At 44.9% G+C, this 18617-nt stretch overlaps 4 protein-coding genes across 7 annotated transcripts; 3 read left to right on the top strand and 1 right to left on the bottom strand.

Moving 5' to 3' along the window:
* The first annotated feature begins 2520 nt into the window (after nt 1-2520).
* On the top strand, nt 2521-4697 carry LOC9640684 (deoxyribodipyrimidine photo-lyase). 2 transcript variants are annotated; one of them, XM_002971995.2, is made up of 10 exons: nt 2521-2967; nt 3075-3424; nt 3476-3704; nt 3764-3921; nt 3985-4021; nt 4082-4140; nt 4196-4277; nt 4331-4402; nt 4451-4584; nt 4646-4697. In XM_002971995.2, the coding sequence occupies exons 1-10, from the start codon at nt 2560-2562 to the stop codon at nt 4668-4670; spliced, it is 1554 nt and encodes a 517-aa protein (XP_002972041.2). In that variant the 5' UTR covers nt 2521-2559; the 3' UTR covers nt 4671-4697. The 2 variants fall into 2 exon arrangements, with proteins under 2 accessions (XP_002972041.2, XP_024532577.1); XM_024676809.1 differs by having other exon boundaries at nt 3985-4140.
* On the bottom strand, nt 4493-7374 carry LOC112346912 (pentatricopeptide repeat-containing protein At3g09040, mitochondrial-like). Of its 2 annotated transcripts, XM_024676806.1 has the most exons (2): nt 6976-7088; nt 4493-6908 (listed from the first exon to the last, which is right to left on the bottom strand). In XM_024676806.1, the coding sequence occupies exon 2, from the start codon at nt 6901-6903 to the stop codon at nt 4642-4644; it is 2262 nt and encodes a 753-aa protein (XP_024532574.1). In that variant the 5' UTR covers nt 6904-6908; nt 6976-7088; the 3' UTR covers nt 4493-4641. The 2 variants fall into 2 exon arrangements, with proteins under 2 accessions (XP_024532574.1, XP_024532573.1); XM_024676805.1 differs by having other exon boundaries at nt 4493-7374.
* A 5-nt stretch (nt 7375-7379) lies between these two features.
* Nucleotides 7380-10090, top strand: LOC112346913. Of its 2 annotated transcripts, XM_024676807.1 has the most exons (10): nt 7380-7529; nt 7589-7636; nt 7686-7746; nt 7801-7890; nt 7981-8432; nt 8489-8581; nt 8635-8731; nt 8793-8896; nt 8953-9943; nt 10014-10090. In XM_024676807.1, exons 1-10 carry the CDS (start codon nt 7455-7457, stop codon nt 10049-10051), a joined length of 2049 nt encoding a protein of 682 aa, XP_024532575.1. In that variant the 5' UTR covers nt 7380-7454; the 3' UTR covers nt 10052-10090. The 2 variants fall into 2 exon arrangements, with proteins under 2 accessions (XP_024532575.1, XP_024532576.1); XM_024676808.1 differs by lacking the exon at nt 7686-7746 and having other exon boundaries at nt 7432-7529.
* Nucleotides 10091-10179: 89 nt separating this feature from the next.
* On the top strand, nt 10180-10958 carry LOC9640683 (zinc finger AN1 and C2H2 domain-containing stress-associated protein 16; the record flags this gene model as incomplete). The annotated part of the gene is made up of 2 exons (XM_002971994.2): nt 10180-10326; nt 10383-10958. Coding segments are annotated over 2 exons (624 nt in total), but the record flags the coding sequence as incomplete, so codon positions are not given.
* Nucleotides 10959-18617: the final 7659 nt, after the last annotated feature.

The following is an 18617-nucleotide window of genomic DNA, read 5'->3' as shown; positions in this document are numbered from 1 at the left end:
CATTGACTTTCCAAAGGGGGACGCGGACCTCAAAGGGACAGCTCCGGCATTGGCGATTGAGGACTTTTACGAGACCAAGCTGGACAAGAGTATTGATCGTTTTTTTGTTCATTTTGTCTCTAATTTCCTGTTTCTTTTCTGCTGTAGCCAAGAATAAACCGCTCACAACGTCTGTAGGTGACGATCATCACCACGAAGTTCCAGGTATGTCCCTGAAAGCTTTCACGCTTTCTCAATAGATTTTTGGCTTTGCAGGCTTGTCACCAGAGGAATTAGTAGAACTCACCATTAAACCCATTGACTTTCCGAAGGGGGACAAAGGGACAGCTCCGGCATTGGCGATTGAGGACTTTGAGAAGACCAAGCTCGACAAGAGTATTGATCGTTCTTTTATTTATTTTGTCTCTAATTTCCTGTTTCTTTTCTGCTGTAGCCAAGAATAAGCCCCTCACAACTTCTGTAGGTGACGATCATCACCACGAAGTTCCAGGTATGTCCTTGAAAGCTTTCACGCTTTCTCAATAGATTTTTGGCTTTGCAGGCTTGTCACGAGAAGAATTAGCAGAACTCACCATTAAGCCCATTGACTTTCCAAAGGGGGACGCGGACCTCAAAGGGACAGCTCCGGCATTGGCGATTGAGGACTTTTACGAGACCAAGCTGGACAAGAGTATTGATCGTTTTTTTGTTCATTTTGTCTCTAATTTCCTGTTTCTTTTCTGCTGTAGCCAAGAATAAACTGCTCACAACGTCTGTAGGTGACGATCATCACCACGAAGTTCCAGGTATGTCCCTGAAAGCTTTCACGCTTTCTCAATAGATTTTTGGTTTTGCGGCTGTGCAGGCTTGTCGCGAGAGGAATTCATCGTTAAGACTGGTGGCAGTGGCGAGAATGGCCATGACAAGATTGCCTGTGTCAAGCAAGTCCCTGCGCGTGTCTTGCTCGACACGGGCATTGTGAGTACAGTGAATCCGGACAGCGTTGCAGAGCTACACCGCAATGGTGGCATACAAAACGTCGTGCTGTTTGGAACACTATCCACATCAGCAATGTTGCAGATTCCATATTTCGAGCACCTCCGGCAAATCCGAATTGAAATGGCGTACGCAATGAAACATCTGGTGAACAATTCCACTAGAAGTTTAGCTTGTAACAATTTCTTCCTTGCAGGTTTGGAACGAAATAAAAGCAAAAAATCCATCTACAAGAGATGTTGAAGAAACGTTTACATCTCTTCTAACGGCAGCAGGAAATATCAAGTCTTTTTGGAAGTTGGCTTCCTTTACCGGTGATCTCAGTACTGCATATGCAACCATCGAGCGAAACCGGGGTTTGGATTGGTCCATACTCCCCGAGAACGATGCGCTACCTTTAGCTCAATCCTTTTTCACGGTAAATATTTTTAGAATCTCTAGTTATATCTTTTTTTATGTTTTTTTCCCAGATTGCTTTCGATGAGCTCTGGAAGGACTGTAACTGGAGAGAACTGTATGAAATCCAGGCTGTGCTTTATGAAGCACAACCTTATTGGACTGCCAAAAACTACAGGTAGGCGTTTTTTTAATTTTGTGTATGCTTCATAAATGTTTTTCCAGAGATGATGGTGCTCATGTACCTTCAGCATCAATGGACACCGTTCATAACAAACGTGCTTTTGAAATGGCTTGGCCCTCGTACTCATCCGCTACTCCACCACTCCTAAAAGCTGATTTACTTGGAACCGGACCTTCTCGTGCCGAGACAACTGAGTCACTGGGTAAAATCGCTGAGATCCTCAATATGCAAGATTGTCGAAGATTTCCTTACGTTAACGCTTTCAAAGCCAGCGTTAGGTGCCAAGAAAAGAGAAGGAAGTGAAAGGTAATAAGATTGATGTTTATGCTTTGCATGATGGGATTCGCTTTTTTTCCTTTTCAGGAATATCATGGTTTAAAGCTAGTTACTTTTTGCGAAATATTTTGCAACAGAAGGTTTGTCCCGCTCTCAGAATTCTATAGAACTTTTCAAAATAGATATTCCAGGTGGCTGTGCTCTGCAGATCTGTGGCGTTTGCAGTTTAAACGAGCGAGGAGCTCTGCGGACATCGACTATCTCTGCAATGTCCTGACAGCTCTAAAGCGGCCAGTGGAAGAACAGACACAAGACCAACAAATGCAAGGTATCCAACAGGGCGGTGCTGGGCCGGAAAACTGGTTCCAGAATGGTCCGAGGATTTCCGGCCGAGACCTTACGTCAGGAACCATTGATTTCGCTGAGACGCTCCAGTCGGCGATCCAAAACCTGTTAATCCCAGCGAGGCAGGCTGAGCAGAATCAAAATTCTTCACGGCAGCAGCGGCAGCAGCAGCAGCAAAATCAAACCCCAACTCGTACTCGTTTAAGCAAAGCCTTTAAGGTAGTGGTTTATAGTTTGACGCGAAGATGAAAGGCTAAGCACGTTTTGTGTATATTCTTGGCGCGTAGACAAATGGCGGAGAGCCTGCCACGTGTGTCCATCCGCAAGAGCCCTAAGTTCTCAGGTATGCGCTTGGCTCCTGGAATGTAGGCGGCAAGAAGAAAATGTCACAGCTCTCGGGTAAGAAGGAGGTCGCTGGCGCCTTGGATGCTGCTGCCGCCGGAGCCAAGAAGCAGAAATTGGACGCCGATGGCGGTGGATTCCTAGGCGAGGGATTGAGATCGTCGATCGGTGTGAATCCCAGGAGAGTGCGCGTGTTAAGTCAAGGGGATGAATCTCACAGCGGTCCTGTGGTGTATTGGATGTCGAGGGATCAGCGATCCAGGGATAACTGGGCTTTGCTCTACGCGGCCGAGCAGGCCAGGAAGAGAGATACCCCAGTGGCCGTGGTGTTTAATTTGGTGGAGAGCTTTCTGGAAGCCAAAGCCCGGCATTTTGGATTTCTTCTTCGGGGCCTGCGCGTTGTGGAGAAGAACCTCGAGAAGCTTGGCATCGCTTTTTTCTTGCTACGGGTAATCCTTAGTTTTTCTTGAGAACTTTCTTGTTTCAATGCCTGGAATGGTGCTTTAGATCTCTATTTCTCTCTCTTTTTCACGTTTCCATGGTTTTAACTCTGCAGGGTCGACCAGAAGACACGATTCCCGCATTTGTCGAGGCATGCAACGCGTCCATCCTCGTACTTGATTTTTCTCCTCTGAGGATTGGTCGAACCTGGAGAACTGGTGTTGTAAGCAGACTCGGGGCAGACACTACCACCGCCGTGCACGAGGTAGATGCTCATAATGTCGTTCCCGTTTGGATTGCCTCGGACAAACTGGAATACGCTGCTCGTACTATCAGATTGAAAATCCAGAGGCAGCTTCCAGAGTTTCTGGTGGACTTTCCAACGCTCGAGCCTTTCTCAAAGCCTTGGCCTGGGGTGGCACAAGAGAAGATCGATTGGGATTCTCTTATAGATGAAGTTCTAAGGTAACGACGTCGAGAAAAGGTCTCGCTGACATTTTCTCTGCGATGTAACAGAGCTGGTGACGAAGTTCCTGAAGTCGACTGGTGTGAACCAGGCGAAGATATAGCTCTTGAACGGTTAGCGGGTTTTTTGTCCTCTAGACTTCAACGTTACAGCGCTGAGAGAAATGACCCGTCCAAACTTGAACGTTTATCAGACCTCTCCCCTTACTTTCACTACGGTCAGCTTTCTCCTCAACGCTGCGCATTTGAGGTTCGAAAAGCTCGTAAGCTACATATGCAGGTTTGTTCAAAATCTTTTGATGGCTTCGTTGTCTTGATTCCTTCTTCCTTTTTTCCCAGTCTGTGGATTCGTTTCTGGAGGAACTAATAATCAGGCGGGAGCTGTCTGACAATTTTTGCTACTATCAACCGAATTATGACAACATCCAGGGAGCGTGGGAATGGGCCCGGAACTCGTTGCTTGAGCATGCGAATGATAAAAGAGAACATATCTACACGTAAGCTGTCTCTAGGGTCGTTTCAAAAGCTTGCAGTTTAAGATTGGTGCTTCTTTTTCCCAGGAGGCAGCAGCTTGAAGATGGGAAGACAAAAGATAAAGTAAGGGACTTGAATTCAATGAACAAGCTAGTAGTTTCTTTCTTGATTTTTTCTGAACAGCTATGGAACGCTTCCCAGCTAGAGATGGTTCACCGTGGGAAAATGCACGGTTTTATGCGGTATGTTCCAAAGTAGTTCTCGATTTATGACTCCTTTTGCACTGTTTTTTGGCAGTATGTACTGGGCGAAGAAGATATTGGAGTGGACGGAAAGTCCCGAGGACGCTTTGGCCATTGCGATTTACTTCAACGACAAGGTATTGTTTACTCCCTCTCTTTGTGTTCTTCATAGAGAAAGCCTTTGTTGCAGTATCAATTGGATGGAAGAGATCCAAATGGCTACGTTGGTTGTATGTGGTCCATATGTGGCATTCATGACCAGGTGTGCGAGCAAAATACACAGGCTCTTTCTCACAGGCTTGTTTTTCAGGGCTGGAAAGAGAGGCCGATATTTGGCAAGATACGTTACATGAACTACGAAGGCTGCAAGCGTAAGTTCAATGTGGATGGATACATTATGTACGTGAACAAGCTTGTCGCCGAGGTGAAGAAGCGTCGAAAGAGGTGATGTAGTAGCCTTATCCTATGTTTTCTAGCTTGTAAGATCGAGTTCTTGTTCCTTCAGCCAGGAGAGAACTTTGGAATGTTAACTTGGATCCGAGTCCAAGCACTCAGCACCGTCGTCCACGTAACAAACGTCGGCTCGAAAGGCATAGCTTCCACCATATCCAGAGCTTCCTCGAGCTGATTGGCCCGGCTGAGAAGATCGATGACGCAGTGGTAGTGCTCGCGGCCGGGGCTCACCTTGTACTTGGACTGCATCGCGTCGAAGCAGAGCCTCCCAGTGTCGACCAGGCCGGAATGACTGCACACGGCCAGAAGGCACTGAAATCCCATGCCGCAGACTTTGACACCTTCGTCGACCATCTCGTGGAAGGTCTCGAACACCAGAGCGGCGTCCCCTCCGCGGCTGTACCCGGCGAGCAACGCAGTCCAGGCCACTGCGTCTCTGGGAGCAAGCGCATCAAACACCTGCTGGGAGGAAGCCATGCTCCCACACTTGGCGTAGAAATCTATCAAGCAAGTCACCACCACTGTATCGCTTTCGAGCCCCTGCTTGCAGACGTCGCCGTGGATCGCCATGCCAGCTTCCAGAGCCCCGACGCTGCCGCAGGCCTTCAACGCGATCGCAAGTGTCCGAGCGTCCGGTTTCCAGCCTTGGGCCTCCATCCGAGAGAGAAGCTCCAGCGCCACCCTGCCTTGCCCGTTCTCGGTGTATCCGGATATCAGAGCCGTCCAGGAGACCACCCCGGGGCGTGGCATGTTGCCGAAGACTCTCTCGGCTTCCAGCATTCCACCGCAGTTGGCGTACATGTCGAGCAAGGTGTTCGCGACGTACACGTCCGAGTCGAGACTTTGAGCTGCGGCTTGAGAGTGTATCGCCATGCCCGTCTCGAGACTTCGCAGCTTCACGCCCGACCCGTCAACTTTCTGCCACTCTTCTTTCGCCGAGATCCTGATGCAAGCTTTCAGAGCAGCGACAAAGGTCCCAGCGTTTGGAACACAGCCGTCTCGTCTCATGCCCGTGAACGCCTCCAGAGCCAGCTCCCCGTCACCGTTCTCAACGTACCCCAGCATGAGCTCGTTCCAGGCCACCACGTCCCGGTCCGGCATCCCGGCAAACACCCTCGCAGCGTCATCCATGCTCTTGCTCTCGGCATAAGCATCGATCAATCTGCTCGCCACGAACATATCCCTGTCGCAGTTGTCTCTCGCAGCTTGAGAGTGAACGGCCAGAGCATTCTCCAAGGACACCATCTTCACGAGCTTCCCGTCAAGTTCTCTGGCCTCCTCGTCACTCGCAAGGCCGCTGCAAGCCTTGAGACAAGCGACGTACGTCAAGGCATTCGGCACCACGCCTACGCCGCGCAGGCACCGAAACGTTTCCAGCGCCAGCCTCTCCTGCCCGTTATCGGCATAGCCGAGTATCAGAGCTGTCCACGCGACCACATTCCGCTGCGCCATCTTCTCAAACACGGAGGAAGCGTCTCCCATACTGGCACACTTGGAGTACACGTCCACCAAGCTGCTTCCGATGTATAGACTCGAATCGCAGCCGCCAGCTTTCCGAGCCTGAGAGTGCAACGCCATGCTCTTCTCCAACACTTCCATCTTGCCGTGCCTCTGGTCGCCAAAGTCGGCCGTCACTGCGAGCCTGGAGCAAGCTTTCAGAGCGGCGACGAACGTCCAGGAATCTGGAGGGCAGCCACCGGCTTGCATCACCACGAAGAGCTCCAGAGCTCTCTCGGCTTCGCCGTTCTCCGCGTACCCGAGAATCAAAGCGTTCCAAGAGATCACGTCTCGCTGCTTCATCCGTCCAAACACCCGAGAGGCATCCGCCATGCTGCCACACTTCGCGTACATGTCTACAAGGCTGCTTCCAACATAGATGTTGCTCGACTCGTGGTGCTTGCTCCTGGAGTGGACAGCCATGCCTTTCTCCAGGGCCGCCATGCTCACGACCATGCCGTCGACTTGCCTCCCTTGTTCGCTCGCCGCAAGGCTGCTGCAAGCTTTGATCGCGGCGACGAAGAGCCGGGCATCTGGAAAACACTCGTGAGATTCCATCACCGATAGCAACTCAAGAGCAGCATTGCCTTGCCCGTTTTCGACGTACCCGAGCAGCAAGGCTGTCCACGAGACAACGTCTCGATGCTCCAAGCCGTCGAAGACTCTTCGAGCATCTGGCATGCTTCCACACTTGGCATACAAATCGATCAAAGTGTTGGCCACGATGATCTCCTCGCAGCCGCTGCTCGCAATCCGGCAATGCAAGGCCATGGACTTCTCCAAAACTCCAAGCTTTCCATCGTGTTCTTCCATGCGTCCTGTCAAGAGCACACAAGCTTTAAGCGCGGCTAGGAAGCTCCAAGAATCCGGGACGCAGCGATTTACCTCTGTGCTGCTACACAGGCGCGAGAAGAGCTCGAGCGAGGTCTCACACTCCCCATTGCAAGCGTACCCCAGGATGAGCGCATTCCAGGCCACGAGATCGCGATGCTCCATGGCGTCAAACACGCGCTGCGCCTCGATCATCCTTCCACACTTGGCGTACAAGCCGATGAGGCTGCTCGCAACATAGAGATTGGAATCCATCCCTTGCCGGAACGCATCGGCCGCGATCAACTTGCCCCGCTCGAGATCGCGCAATCTCCTGGAGGCCTTCAAATCCGCCAGAATGGAGCTCACACTTGCCTTGGAAGAGGAATCCACGGCTATTGGCAGCGCATTGGAGCCTCGCCATCGCTCGATTTCCCCGAGCATTTGAAGAGCCCTAAAGTATAGTTTGTATTTTCACCGTTAAGAGTGTTCTTGGCGCTCTTGGCGCAGGGAATGGAAGAACAAGAACTAGGGCTCTCGGCCGATGCGGCATTATGGTGATTCGAGGCGCCGCGGCTGGGATCTATGTGCGATCTTCTGTGCCGCGCAAGCACCGGCCGGATTGGGACGTAAGTAGTATGAAAATCTTTGTTTCGCTTTGAAAATCCTGCTCTTTTGTTCTACCTAGAACACTGTGCGCGATCTCAAGACGCTCAAGCTCACAGCTGCGGAACTGGTTCGTTTCTTTCTCTCGTCTTTCACCTGAATAAGAATTCTTCTCTTAGGAAGCAAGATCTAAGGCGTTTAAATCTAAAGACTGGTCTCGGCCAAGAAAAACTTCTTCTGGTAATTCATCCTAGCGGTTCTCATGATTTTTTTTTCTTTTCACGGGTTCTACAGGTCGGAGTGTGGAGGTAGAAGAAACTTGCGGGAGTGAAGATGGCGATGTAGCTGCCAAGTTAGCAATGCACAGGATCAAAGTTCGTAGAGGTAGTGCGCATTTTCTCCTTTTTTTTGGCATTCGATCTTTTCTTTGTATTCTCTTCGTGGTTTTGACATGCTTCGATCGTTGCAATGCAGACTTTTTAGCGTTGAAGAAGAGCCATATCCTAAGCAACTGTTCGACCTCAAGCAGTGGCGATGACGATGACGATGGTGACAACGGGGATAACAATTTCGACGAGGACATCCGCCGGTTAGAGTCACTTCAAACGCAGCAGCTTTCGCATAAGACGACGTCGACACCTCCTACCATGAAAAACAAGCCAGACCTGGCTTGTGATATGCAGTTTCTGAGGGGGAGCCCCAACCTTTTGCAATACCTGGAGACTGAAATGCAAAAGGCGTGGTCCGAGATGGCCTTGGCAAAAGAAAAGCAGCAGCGCAAGCGTAAGAAAGTTAAAAAGAGGATGAAATTGCAGCTTGGACAGAAGAACAAGAAGAAGCCAGAGAAGGACGATGTCAAGTTGCTCAATATGGTTCTCGCAAGCCAAAAGTCAACCGCTCTTGCTACGAATCAAACTTTTGTCCAGGTACTTTGAACTTTTTGCCGCCCGAGAATTCTTGTATATTTTTCCATCTGTTTCAGGAGTTGCAAAAGCATGTACAGTACCAGCAAAACGTTATCCACGAGCTCAACGAGTTTCGAATCTCTGCAACAAGAGAACTTACAAACCTCGTGGTACGTATGACTTGAGTAGCCTGACTTTTTCATTTTCGAACTTGTGTGCGCAGGTTCTTATCCAAAAGCTGGTCTCAATCCAAGAATCCAAAGCTCCGATTGTGAGTCTACCTGCGAGCGACGATGAAAGTAAAAAGCTTGTTATTGAAGGTGAAAAAATGTTTTTTTTTTTTTAATTTGTTCTTTTTTTCTAACATTACGCTGCTTTCAGCAAAGCCTCCTCCCGCTCTTACGGACAACATTGAGCCTGCCGATGAGGGATCAACTCGACAGATCGAAGATCGACCGAGTCACCATAATGGTACCCCGCCTAAGGCAAGAAACATTTGACATTTCCATGAAAACAAACAATTACAACCATTTTTTTGCAGCCTCGCGAAGTTCCTACGTTTCTGAAGCGACGAGCTTGCACCATATCAAAGAAAGTCTCTGCCGCAAGGCCTCTCCAGCTGCAAGGTCCCAACCAAGCTAAACCTCCTCCTGACAGTAAACATCTTGACACGACGCAGGCCGCAAAAGCCACCGAAAACAAACGAAGGCTTCCATCCACATATCAAAGACCAACGGAGGAGCCGACTAGAGAAGGCGAGGTAACGGGTGACGAGTTCGACAGGAGAGAGAATCCACTCTTTGAGTCGGAAATGCAAGGGAAAAGAGCCGTCTCCCGGGGCCCCTTCAAGAAATCCAGGCTTCACGAGCAATCCTCATCGCCAACATGGAGAGGAGGACGACACGCTCTGCTCGCCGCAGCAGCCGAGCAGCCTTCTTCGCCAGCGTGGAAGGGGCGACACAACATTCCCCTAGAGAAACCTCCGTCGCCAACTTGGAGAGAACGACACATCCAAGCTTGCGACCAATCTTCATCGCCAACAGGGAAAGGCCGACTCGCTCAGCTCGCCACAGCAACAGCAGGGTGCGGGCAACCATCGTCGCCAACAGGAAGAGAACGGGCTTTTCCCGCTCAACAGGCAGCAATCACTCACGAGCAAACTTCGTCGCCACCATGGAAGGGAAGCCGACACGCAGCAGTGGAGCAAAGTTTATCACCGAAGTGGAAGGGAAGCCGGCACGCAGTGGAGCAAAGTTTGTCACCAAAGTGGAAGGGAAGACATGCTCCTCAAGCGACGATGATCAAAGCCGACGAGAGAGCTGCCGAGGATGGGAAGAAAGCCACTATATGCATACCAACGAGGAAGCCAAGCTTGGAAGAACGCAGAGTGGTGATCCCGGTGGTGAGGAAGAAGGCAACGATGCAGCCATCGATGAACAAAGCCCAGCTTGCCGAGTCGCAGGTGGATTTCCAGAACAAAAGGCCACCGAGGTACAAGCTTCAGGGATGGTCCGCGGTTCTCGCCCAGTCTGGTATGTGGATGAATCTCTCCGGTTCGATCAGCTAACTTTGTTTTCTTTGTTTTTCTTTTTTTTTTTCCAGACAAGCTCAGAGGCAAAGAGAACAATGTAAGAGCATAAACTCGATTACGTGCAAATCTAGCGATTTTTCTAGACGCTCCTCGTATGTTCGAGTAGAGAAAGTTTCAAAGAAATGGTTTTGCGATGCTTCCAAGAAGCCGAGCTTAACCGCGTGAAAGGTATACTTACAAAAGTATTGTCGCGATTTAGGGTTCTTCATTTGCATCATTTCTATGGGGGGCACGGAGGCGTTTCCAAATCTCGGCAAGCACTGCAGCCATTCCTCGTGTGGGCAGCTCGATTTCCTGCCCTTCAAATGCGATGCCTGCTCACAGGTAAAATTCTCTTGCTTCCTAGATCAGGGGATTCCAAACAAATTCTCTTGTTCCAGGTGTTTTGCTTGGATCATCGATCCTACACAGCTCACGAATGCCCCAAGGCGGGCGCCAAGGACTCGACAGTGATCGTTTGCCCCTTTTGTGCCTCGGGCGTCAAGACGGTGGCGGGCGAGGATCCCAATTCCACAATCGAGAGACACCTCCAAACGTCTTGCGACCCAAGCAACTACGACCGCGTGATGAAGAAACCAAAGTGCTCCGTGCGAGGATGCAAAGAGGTTCTCACCTTCTCCAACAAGTTCCATTGCAAGGTCTGTAGCAAGAACACCTGCATGAAGCACAGGTTCCCGGCGGATCACGCATGCCAAGCTATGAGCTCCAGTGTTGCCGGAAGGAATGGTGGTGGTGGCGGTGACTTGGCTTCCAGGTTTTTGCAAGCTCTGTCGATCAGGACAGGGAGTGAGTGTGGAACGAGCAGCAGCAACAGCCGCAGCAAGAGCTCCTCTTCAAAGTGGCCGAGAATTTTCTAGTAGAGCCAAGAAAAAACTGTTGGGTATATTTGGAATATGTGTGAATATACTGGCCTATTCTATCAGAAATTCAACTAGATTAATCTGGTGTTTAGAATACTAAGTTAGTGCGCTGGCTCCCCTTCAAAGATAATGTAGTCTTCATAAGGACTCCATGAACCTCCTCAATGAGCATATTGGAGGAAAAATCATGTAGATTCCCTTTGTAACACTAACTTTCCTCCATCTATCATTTGCCACAACTATAGTAGCAATCCTTACCACCCCACCAAATCTAGCATCCAAAAAATTGGGTGTTAGAAACTTCAAAAGTAAAATTGAGTTGGAAAACCAAAATGTATGTAACAAAGAGTAAATGCTTGCTAGCTTGCTTTGTTTCAAGCATAAGGTCTAAACCTTGGAAAGAGTGGAAATCAAACATGGTATTTAGGGTGTAATGTGGAGATTCACAAATATTCCCTTCTGGGAGGAGAATTTACACTAAAGGATAGCAAAAATTTAAAGTAAATTGGTGGGAAAGTTAGCTATAAAAAGGAGGGTGCAAAGGGTTAAGCTAGGCCTTTTTGAAGTGTTTAAAGGCCCTTAAAAGTGTTTTTAAAGTTAGTGAGGAAAGTGTTTAAAGGCATTTAAAAGTGTTCTTAAAGTTAGTGAGGAAATTCCCTGTGCAATTGGCTGTGGCAAAATATCTATTAGTGACTTGGCTAATTAGGGTGAGTTTTATTATTCCCCTTTCCTCTCTTTTATCTTTATAACATTCTCCATAAGTTCCCTATTAGTCATTTTAGCTTCACTTGGCTTCTTTTAGCTATTCTCTTTTGCTAGCTTTGTAAATTCCTTCTCACCCTGCATCTTGAGAATCTCTACATCTAGGGACATTATTTCCCTACAACCATTTTTTCATCTCATTTTTTTTCAACTTCTTACTTGTTCACTACCACCTTTAGCTCCCCATATTTCTTTACTCTAAGGTATATATACTTTTTTACAAGAATCTAGTAAGCTGCAAGAGAAATAAACAAATGATTACTTAATGAAATTGCTTAGGGATGCCTTATTGCCAGTGGCCAACCGTGAGCTACAAGCAAAACTTTTCAAAACATTCTAAAGATCATGAAAAATCAAATGAAATCTCACTAACACTCATAATTCCTCCAAGAATGTAGAAGCACGAAGTCAATTGGAGTACTAGTGATCCAGAAAAATATCTAAGGCAAATGGGCCCGTTAATCTAATGCACACACAATTCCCATCTCCATAACAAGATTTAGAAAATTTTGCTCACTTGAGACTTTTCCCAGCCAAGAAAAGGTGGTGTTTTGTTCCTAACTTCTAAGATCTAAATGGGTTTGCAATTGTCCTTTAGCCGTTTAGATCTAATAGGGTCTCAGAATTGAAGCTAAGAGCCACTGTGTTGTGTAGATTCCATTGCATTATGCCCAAACTAGAATCTAACAAGGTACAAGAGAAACAAATAAAGGGTTGTTTGACAAAATTGCTCAGGGATGCCTTATTGCCAATAGCCGACCATGAGCTATAAGCAAAGCTCTCTAAAACACTCTAAAGCTTATGAAAACAAAGTGTAATCTCACTAGCATTCACAATTCTCCTCATTACTTACTAAAATCATTCTAAGAACACTTTTAAACACCTTTAAACACTATTAAACACTTTATAAAGGAGGTGAGGCCTAGTCTAACCCTTCCTTATTGTCACCCTCCTCTTTATAATTGGCTCTTTTTCTGATTTAATCTAGATCTCTATTATCCTTTAGTGTAGATTCTCTTCCCATGACTTTTAGGGAATATTTGTGCATCTTCACTACACGTCATATCAATCAAATATGACTTCGACTATTCCCAAAATTTTGATAGTACAAACATTTTAGCTAAGCGAAGTTAGAGGAGAAGAAGAAGTCATGTTTGATCAATATGGTATCTAGGGTATGACATGGAGATGCATGGATATTCCTTAGGAGTTATGGGAGGAAAATCTACACTAAAGGATTGTAAAAATTTGGAGTAAATCGGTGGGAGAGCTGGCTATGAAAAGGAGGGTGACAAGTTAGGTTGGGCCTCACCCCCTTTCTGAAGTGTTTAACAGTGTTTAAAGGCATTTAAAAGTGTAATCTTAATAAGTAGTGAGGAAAATTGAGATTGCATTCTATTTCTCATGATCTTTAGAGTGTTTTTGGAGAGTTTTACTTATAACTCATAGTTAACCATTAGCAACAGGGTGTCCTTGAGCAATTTCATCAGTAATTCTTTTTTTTTTTTTCTTGGAGCTCACTAGATTCTCATCTAAGCACAATGTAGTGGAATCTATATAGCACAGCACCTCCTGGCCTCAATTCTAGCAGATCTAAGTGATCTGCTAGATGTAAGCAGACAAAGGATAGTTGCAAGTCTATTTAGATCTTGAAAGCTAGGAATAGGGTGCCATCTTTTCTTGGTTGGGAAAATTTTCTAGTGAGCAAGGTTTCCTGAATTTTACTATGGGGAGACTAATTGAAAATTGCATATGTGTTGGACTGAGAGGCTTATTAGGTCTTTAGAGATTTGTTTGGATCACTAGTACTCCCACTAGCTTTGTGCTTCCATGTTCTTAGAAGAGCTTGCCACGCAATAGGCCATATGGTGGAATATTTGCTGGTGCCATGTGTCAATCAAAGCAAGTTTGATTGTTCCCCCTTCCTCACTAGTACAAGCTTTTGCTTTGCCCTAGTTTCTCATGTTCACTTTTACCCTAGTATTATGCTAACATGTAAATACATATAATATGTTGTTGCAAGCTCAACAAGCCTTTGTAATACCAGTTCTAATAGTTTTGTTTGATGAAACTTACTACTTCCAGAAACTTGATTGTAGAAATCAAAGGTGTAGAAAAGCCAGATGAGGTGGTCATCTTTGGAGGCCATTAGGACATTGCATATGGCACAAAGGATGATGCTGATGGAGCATTTGTTTCTTGGGAGGTATTCATTTATTGTCTTATGAAGCAAATTATAGCTCCATCCATTTTGCATTTCAAGTGGTGGGATTTATTCACCAACTCAAACTAAGGCCATACCACACACTTCAAGCAGTGTTATTGTGTGAATGAGGAAAATGACACAAAAGTTGTTAAGCAATACTAAAGCATGAGTAAATCTCTAAACCTCATACTCCTTTCTTTTTCTTCTTCCTATCATGAAACCAATCTCTTTTAAAGTATACACAATCCATTCTGGAAAAGATACAATAACTACAACTTGAAATTATCTTCTACAACTTTGTAGAAGGCCTTGCTAGATCAAAAAAGCTTTACTTGCAGGAATTGGATTTGGAAATATTAGTGGTCATTCCATAGGGATAGACATTTCACCCATGGTAAGCATCTCTTGTCTTCCTCTTTATTGAAATTAACTATATTTTCAGTGTGATGCTAGAGTTCTTTATGAAAGCCTAGTGACTCTGGACCCATTAGTTAAGAACAGTCCATCCAAAAGCTTTAGCAATCTTTTCAAGTATCCAGATGTCAACTTCAGAACTAGTACTTTTGGGATGTTTATTTATCTTCAACTATATTTATTCACTTGTCTGTGTTTATGCAAAGGTATCACCATACCCAATTCGACACAGTTGACAAGTTTTCACCTAATCAACTCCAACACTGCCATGCTTGCTGTTTGGACATATCAAATCTGGATTCCATGCTCCCGAGATCGTGAAAATAGATCTATAGCCAGTTGTCAGTATTTGTGAAATTGTGTATTCTTCATGACTCGGAAATTGACACTTGTAAACTAGTAAAAGGAAGATATATCAAATTTATTTATGATAGAATTTTGATAGAATTTTGTCCTTTCACTTATAATAAATTTGATATGAATTTGATTTAGTGTGATGAATGAGACGACATCTCTAACACCTCAAGTGAAGACTACCCTAGATAGAGCTTGAGCAAGACATCAAGCATGCAAAGTATAAACTTCCAACCCCCTAGCATACACTAAGACAACCTCCTAGATGTGCAGCTGGATGTTGTGGTTGAAACAATGACCAATCTTGACTATGGTGGCATCCAAGTTTCAAGTGAGATGGGTGGCAGAGCATAGGGGCCTCATTTGCCAATGCAGCTGATACAACAGGAGGTTGTTTCTCTTAATTCTCAGGAGAGAAGAAATCATTTGGAAAGAAAAATATAAATTAAAGTGATGTTTAAATTAAAGGCTTAAAGGCATATACAATCAAGATAAATCTTTGCATTTAGCAGGCAACTCAGGATTATCTACTTTGATGGTTTCTGAAAATATTTTTAACTCATCTCGAGCATGTTCTACCCGTAACATAAAAGATCCATCTCTAAGCAAAATCACTCCTCCACCTTCATTATAAGCTAAACATATTCCCCATAAATCTTCTATAGCTTCTATGAAGTCATCACGTGTGCTTCCATGGAACCAGCCAATTGTTAGAAAGATGCCTAAAGTACCAATTCTGAAGCTATAAGTACCATGTTGGAAACCATTTAAAGAAAATTGGAGCCAAACCAATGATGCACAATTACAATAATCTCCAACATTAGTTGCAATAGAAAAAGTGTTAATACAATCTTGGAATGATGGTGCAGAAAATGATTTTGCTTGTTGGATGACCATTAATATTAAGATAAAATTGCATAGGATCACTTTTCCTTCCATAAGTAAATTTTATTTTAGTAAGGAATACAAATCTTCAAATAAACCATCTTTCTCATATATATATATATATATATATATATTAAAATTCAATTATTTTATTTCATAGTTTAAAATTTGGCTGGTTGTTAGACTTAATAATCCAATGTATAAAGTCAAATATCTAAATTATTGAATTCATAATATTCAAATCTAAAAGTAAAAATATTATTATAAGGTCTAGATACACCAATGAGAGAACTCTAAATATGGCAAATAGTCTCAAAGCAATCAATGGTCTCAAATGTGGTGATATTGCAATCTAGATTAGCCAAGTTAATCTTGTTTTTATCTAATAAATATGAGCTAGCCAAGGGGTTAATGCAGTTTGCTTAAGATCATGCAACTTTCACAATGTTGGTTTGAAGCTTTAACACTTGATTGTTGTCAATATGACTATAGATATTGAAAATTATATATTAACAAGTTCTTTTGAATATTCTTTTGTTATTGCTAAGTTAGTGATTCCCTTTTTAAGTCCCTCTTATTCATGTTATACCACCCAGACATGCCAAACAGTCAAACTCAACCCTATTTACCCATGTGTTCACAAAATATCCCAAATCTGCCATATGGCCCACCTAAGTAAGTCCCTTCAAGAAACATGGAAGCAGTTACAGTAGAAGAGGCCAGTCAAATCCAAGGCTACTCAACTTGCTAATTGGTTGAGCTAAGAGCCCCAATTCTTTGTTGCACTATGCAAGAAGAATCCCATATAAGAGAGGATGATATAGTGCACTCAAAGAGGAGGGGATGGCTTAATTTAGTTCCACTTGCTGGCCATATGGAAGTGGTAGGATGGGGGCTCCAAAGTGTTGGGCAAAGTGAAAATAGAGATTTGAGCCACGTGTCAATAGCGTAACAATGATGTCAGATCAAGAACCACCTTTACATGTATTGTGGTAAGCCATTTCCAAGAGTAATATCCCTATTTTCATACTTGCCCTCAAGCTTGTATGGTAGATGTATCATTTAAAACATCCAATCCATGGTGGATACTTTTGTTTGTGAATGCTCTACTCTCATAGTGAATACCTTTATAATTAAAAGATATTTGATTAGACAAATCATTTCCTTTTCCTCATCTTGGCTCCATTCCTTCTTCACAGATTTTGAAATCTTTCCATATCACTACTCACTTTAATTCCATTAAGTCCAACTTTTTTATTTTAAGTTAAGGTGACAACAATATTAATACAAACTTCATCAACCAAGAGTTTACACTTTCTTATGACATTTTTATTTGACTAATACAATATCTAACTTGTGCTGACAATTGATAAATCCCCTTTGAGCTCATCATATTGAGTTGATGGAAATTTAAGACTCATTATAACATCTATTTCATATTTGCTATTTCTGTTGCAATTAGGGATTTGGGTGGCTGAGATCTAAGTGATGACACTAGAAGATGCCTTGGCTGAAAGGGAAGAAGGTTGAGCTGAAGTCCTCACCAAGTGAGGACAGAGAGGCGAGTGCTCTAGATGCAATAGAGTCACCATCTTCACCTTTGCAAGTGATTCCAGATCCGGTAGGGGAACTGAAGGAGGTGTTGCAATCCTTCAGAGGTATGTGAAAAACCATCAGCAAGATCAAGAGAGGCTATAACAGATCCAACTTTCTTTATCTCTTTTGGAGCATTCTTGGGCCTCTCAGTCGTCCAAGATTGAGGAGATCCATGACCAGCAGCAATCTTTGGCAGATTGCTTGGAGTGGTTAGAAGCTCGAGCTAAAGGATGAAATGACCCGGTGATCCAAAAGGTCATCCATTGTTTCAGTGATGAAGATTGGTTCCAAGATTCGAGCCCAGATCTGGCTGATCTGTTGGATAAGATGAAAACTCCAGCACCAGATTCTGAGACCAAGGAGGTGCTGATGTTTCAGTGGCCTACGAGGGTTGGAAGCATTGGGACAGACATCAGGTTCCCACTGGTAAGATTGTGAGAAGCTGAACATTCCAGAATATGATGGAGAGAATGATCATCTCAAGCCCCAAGATTGGCTGTGTAAGCTGGAGTGATGCTTTGTTTGGGGGGACACGAAGAAGACACGTGGACAAGGTTCCTTTTGCTTCCATCTTCTTCAAAGATCTTACTTCGGAGTGTTTCCACAACTTGAAGAGAGTGAGAATTTTTCCAAACTGAGAGCAATTCAAGACGATGAAGATGACAATTCAAGAACAAACTCTATGACCTATATTATGACTGGCAGCACCAAACTCATCAAACCTTCAACTCGTTACAAAGTGGTGGGGGTTTCTAATGAGATTTTGGCCTAGCAGTATGTAGCTGCTCAACCATCTTCTATGGCTGGCGATATGGTGCAGACAAAGGCAGTTTCTACCGCTCAGACAGTGACGAACTACTTCATCGGGAGATAAGGACCGCTGGCCTTGGAAAGATCCCAAGAGCATAGGGGTATCAGTTCAGATGTAGTGGAGGATGGGGCAATGTGAGCTTTGATTTCTTGTTCAGTGTACCTGGGAAAGTTCAATGCCTCCATTTCAAGGATCAGTGAATGGTCTGGTGGCTTTTGGTTGTGGATTTGGGTGTTTAGCAAACATTGGTGAATAGAGTCTTTCCAAGCTAAAATTGTCTTTGTCAGATGCTATTCATCCTTTGCAAGTTGAGATTGTAGATGGAGGCTTAGTCAACTTGACTCAACTGTGCTGTGCTCATTACTGGTGGAAGGATATTCAGTGACAAGACATTTCTATGTTCCGGAAATGGGAGATGGGATATTGTGCTGGGCGTGGAGCAGTTGGGGGACACCACTGTCAACTTTCAGGAGCAGCAATTGTCATTTTGAGATGGCAAACACCGGGTGCCTTGGTTTTGCCTTTCACAACCTAGAGCTGCGTCTTCCTTGTCATTTGCGCACTGTTACAGTCTGTTGGGAAGGGTGCAGAGGTCTTCATGTTACCTTCTTCTAGCGATGAGTTGTGTCGTTGGGGACACACAGGGGTGGAGAATGCAGTACAATTTTGGTAGCATCGGACAAGACAACTTTAGTTTGTGAGGTTGATAAGGAGTTGGAGTTGATTT

Source organism: Selaginella moellendorffii, unplaced genomic scaffold (genome assembly GCF_000143415.4).
Source record: "Selaginella moellendorffii unplaced genomic scaffold, v1.0 SELMOscaffold_18, whole genome shotgun sequence".
NCBI classification, from domain to species: domain Eukaryota; kingdom Viridiplantae; phylum Streptophyta; class Lycopodiopsida; order Selaginellales; family Selaginellaceae; genus Selaginella; species Selaginella moellendorffii.
The sequence above is the reverse complement of the archived record's forward strand: the minus strand, read 5'-3'. Positions and strand labels throughout refer to the sequence as shown.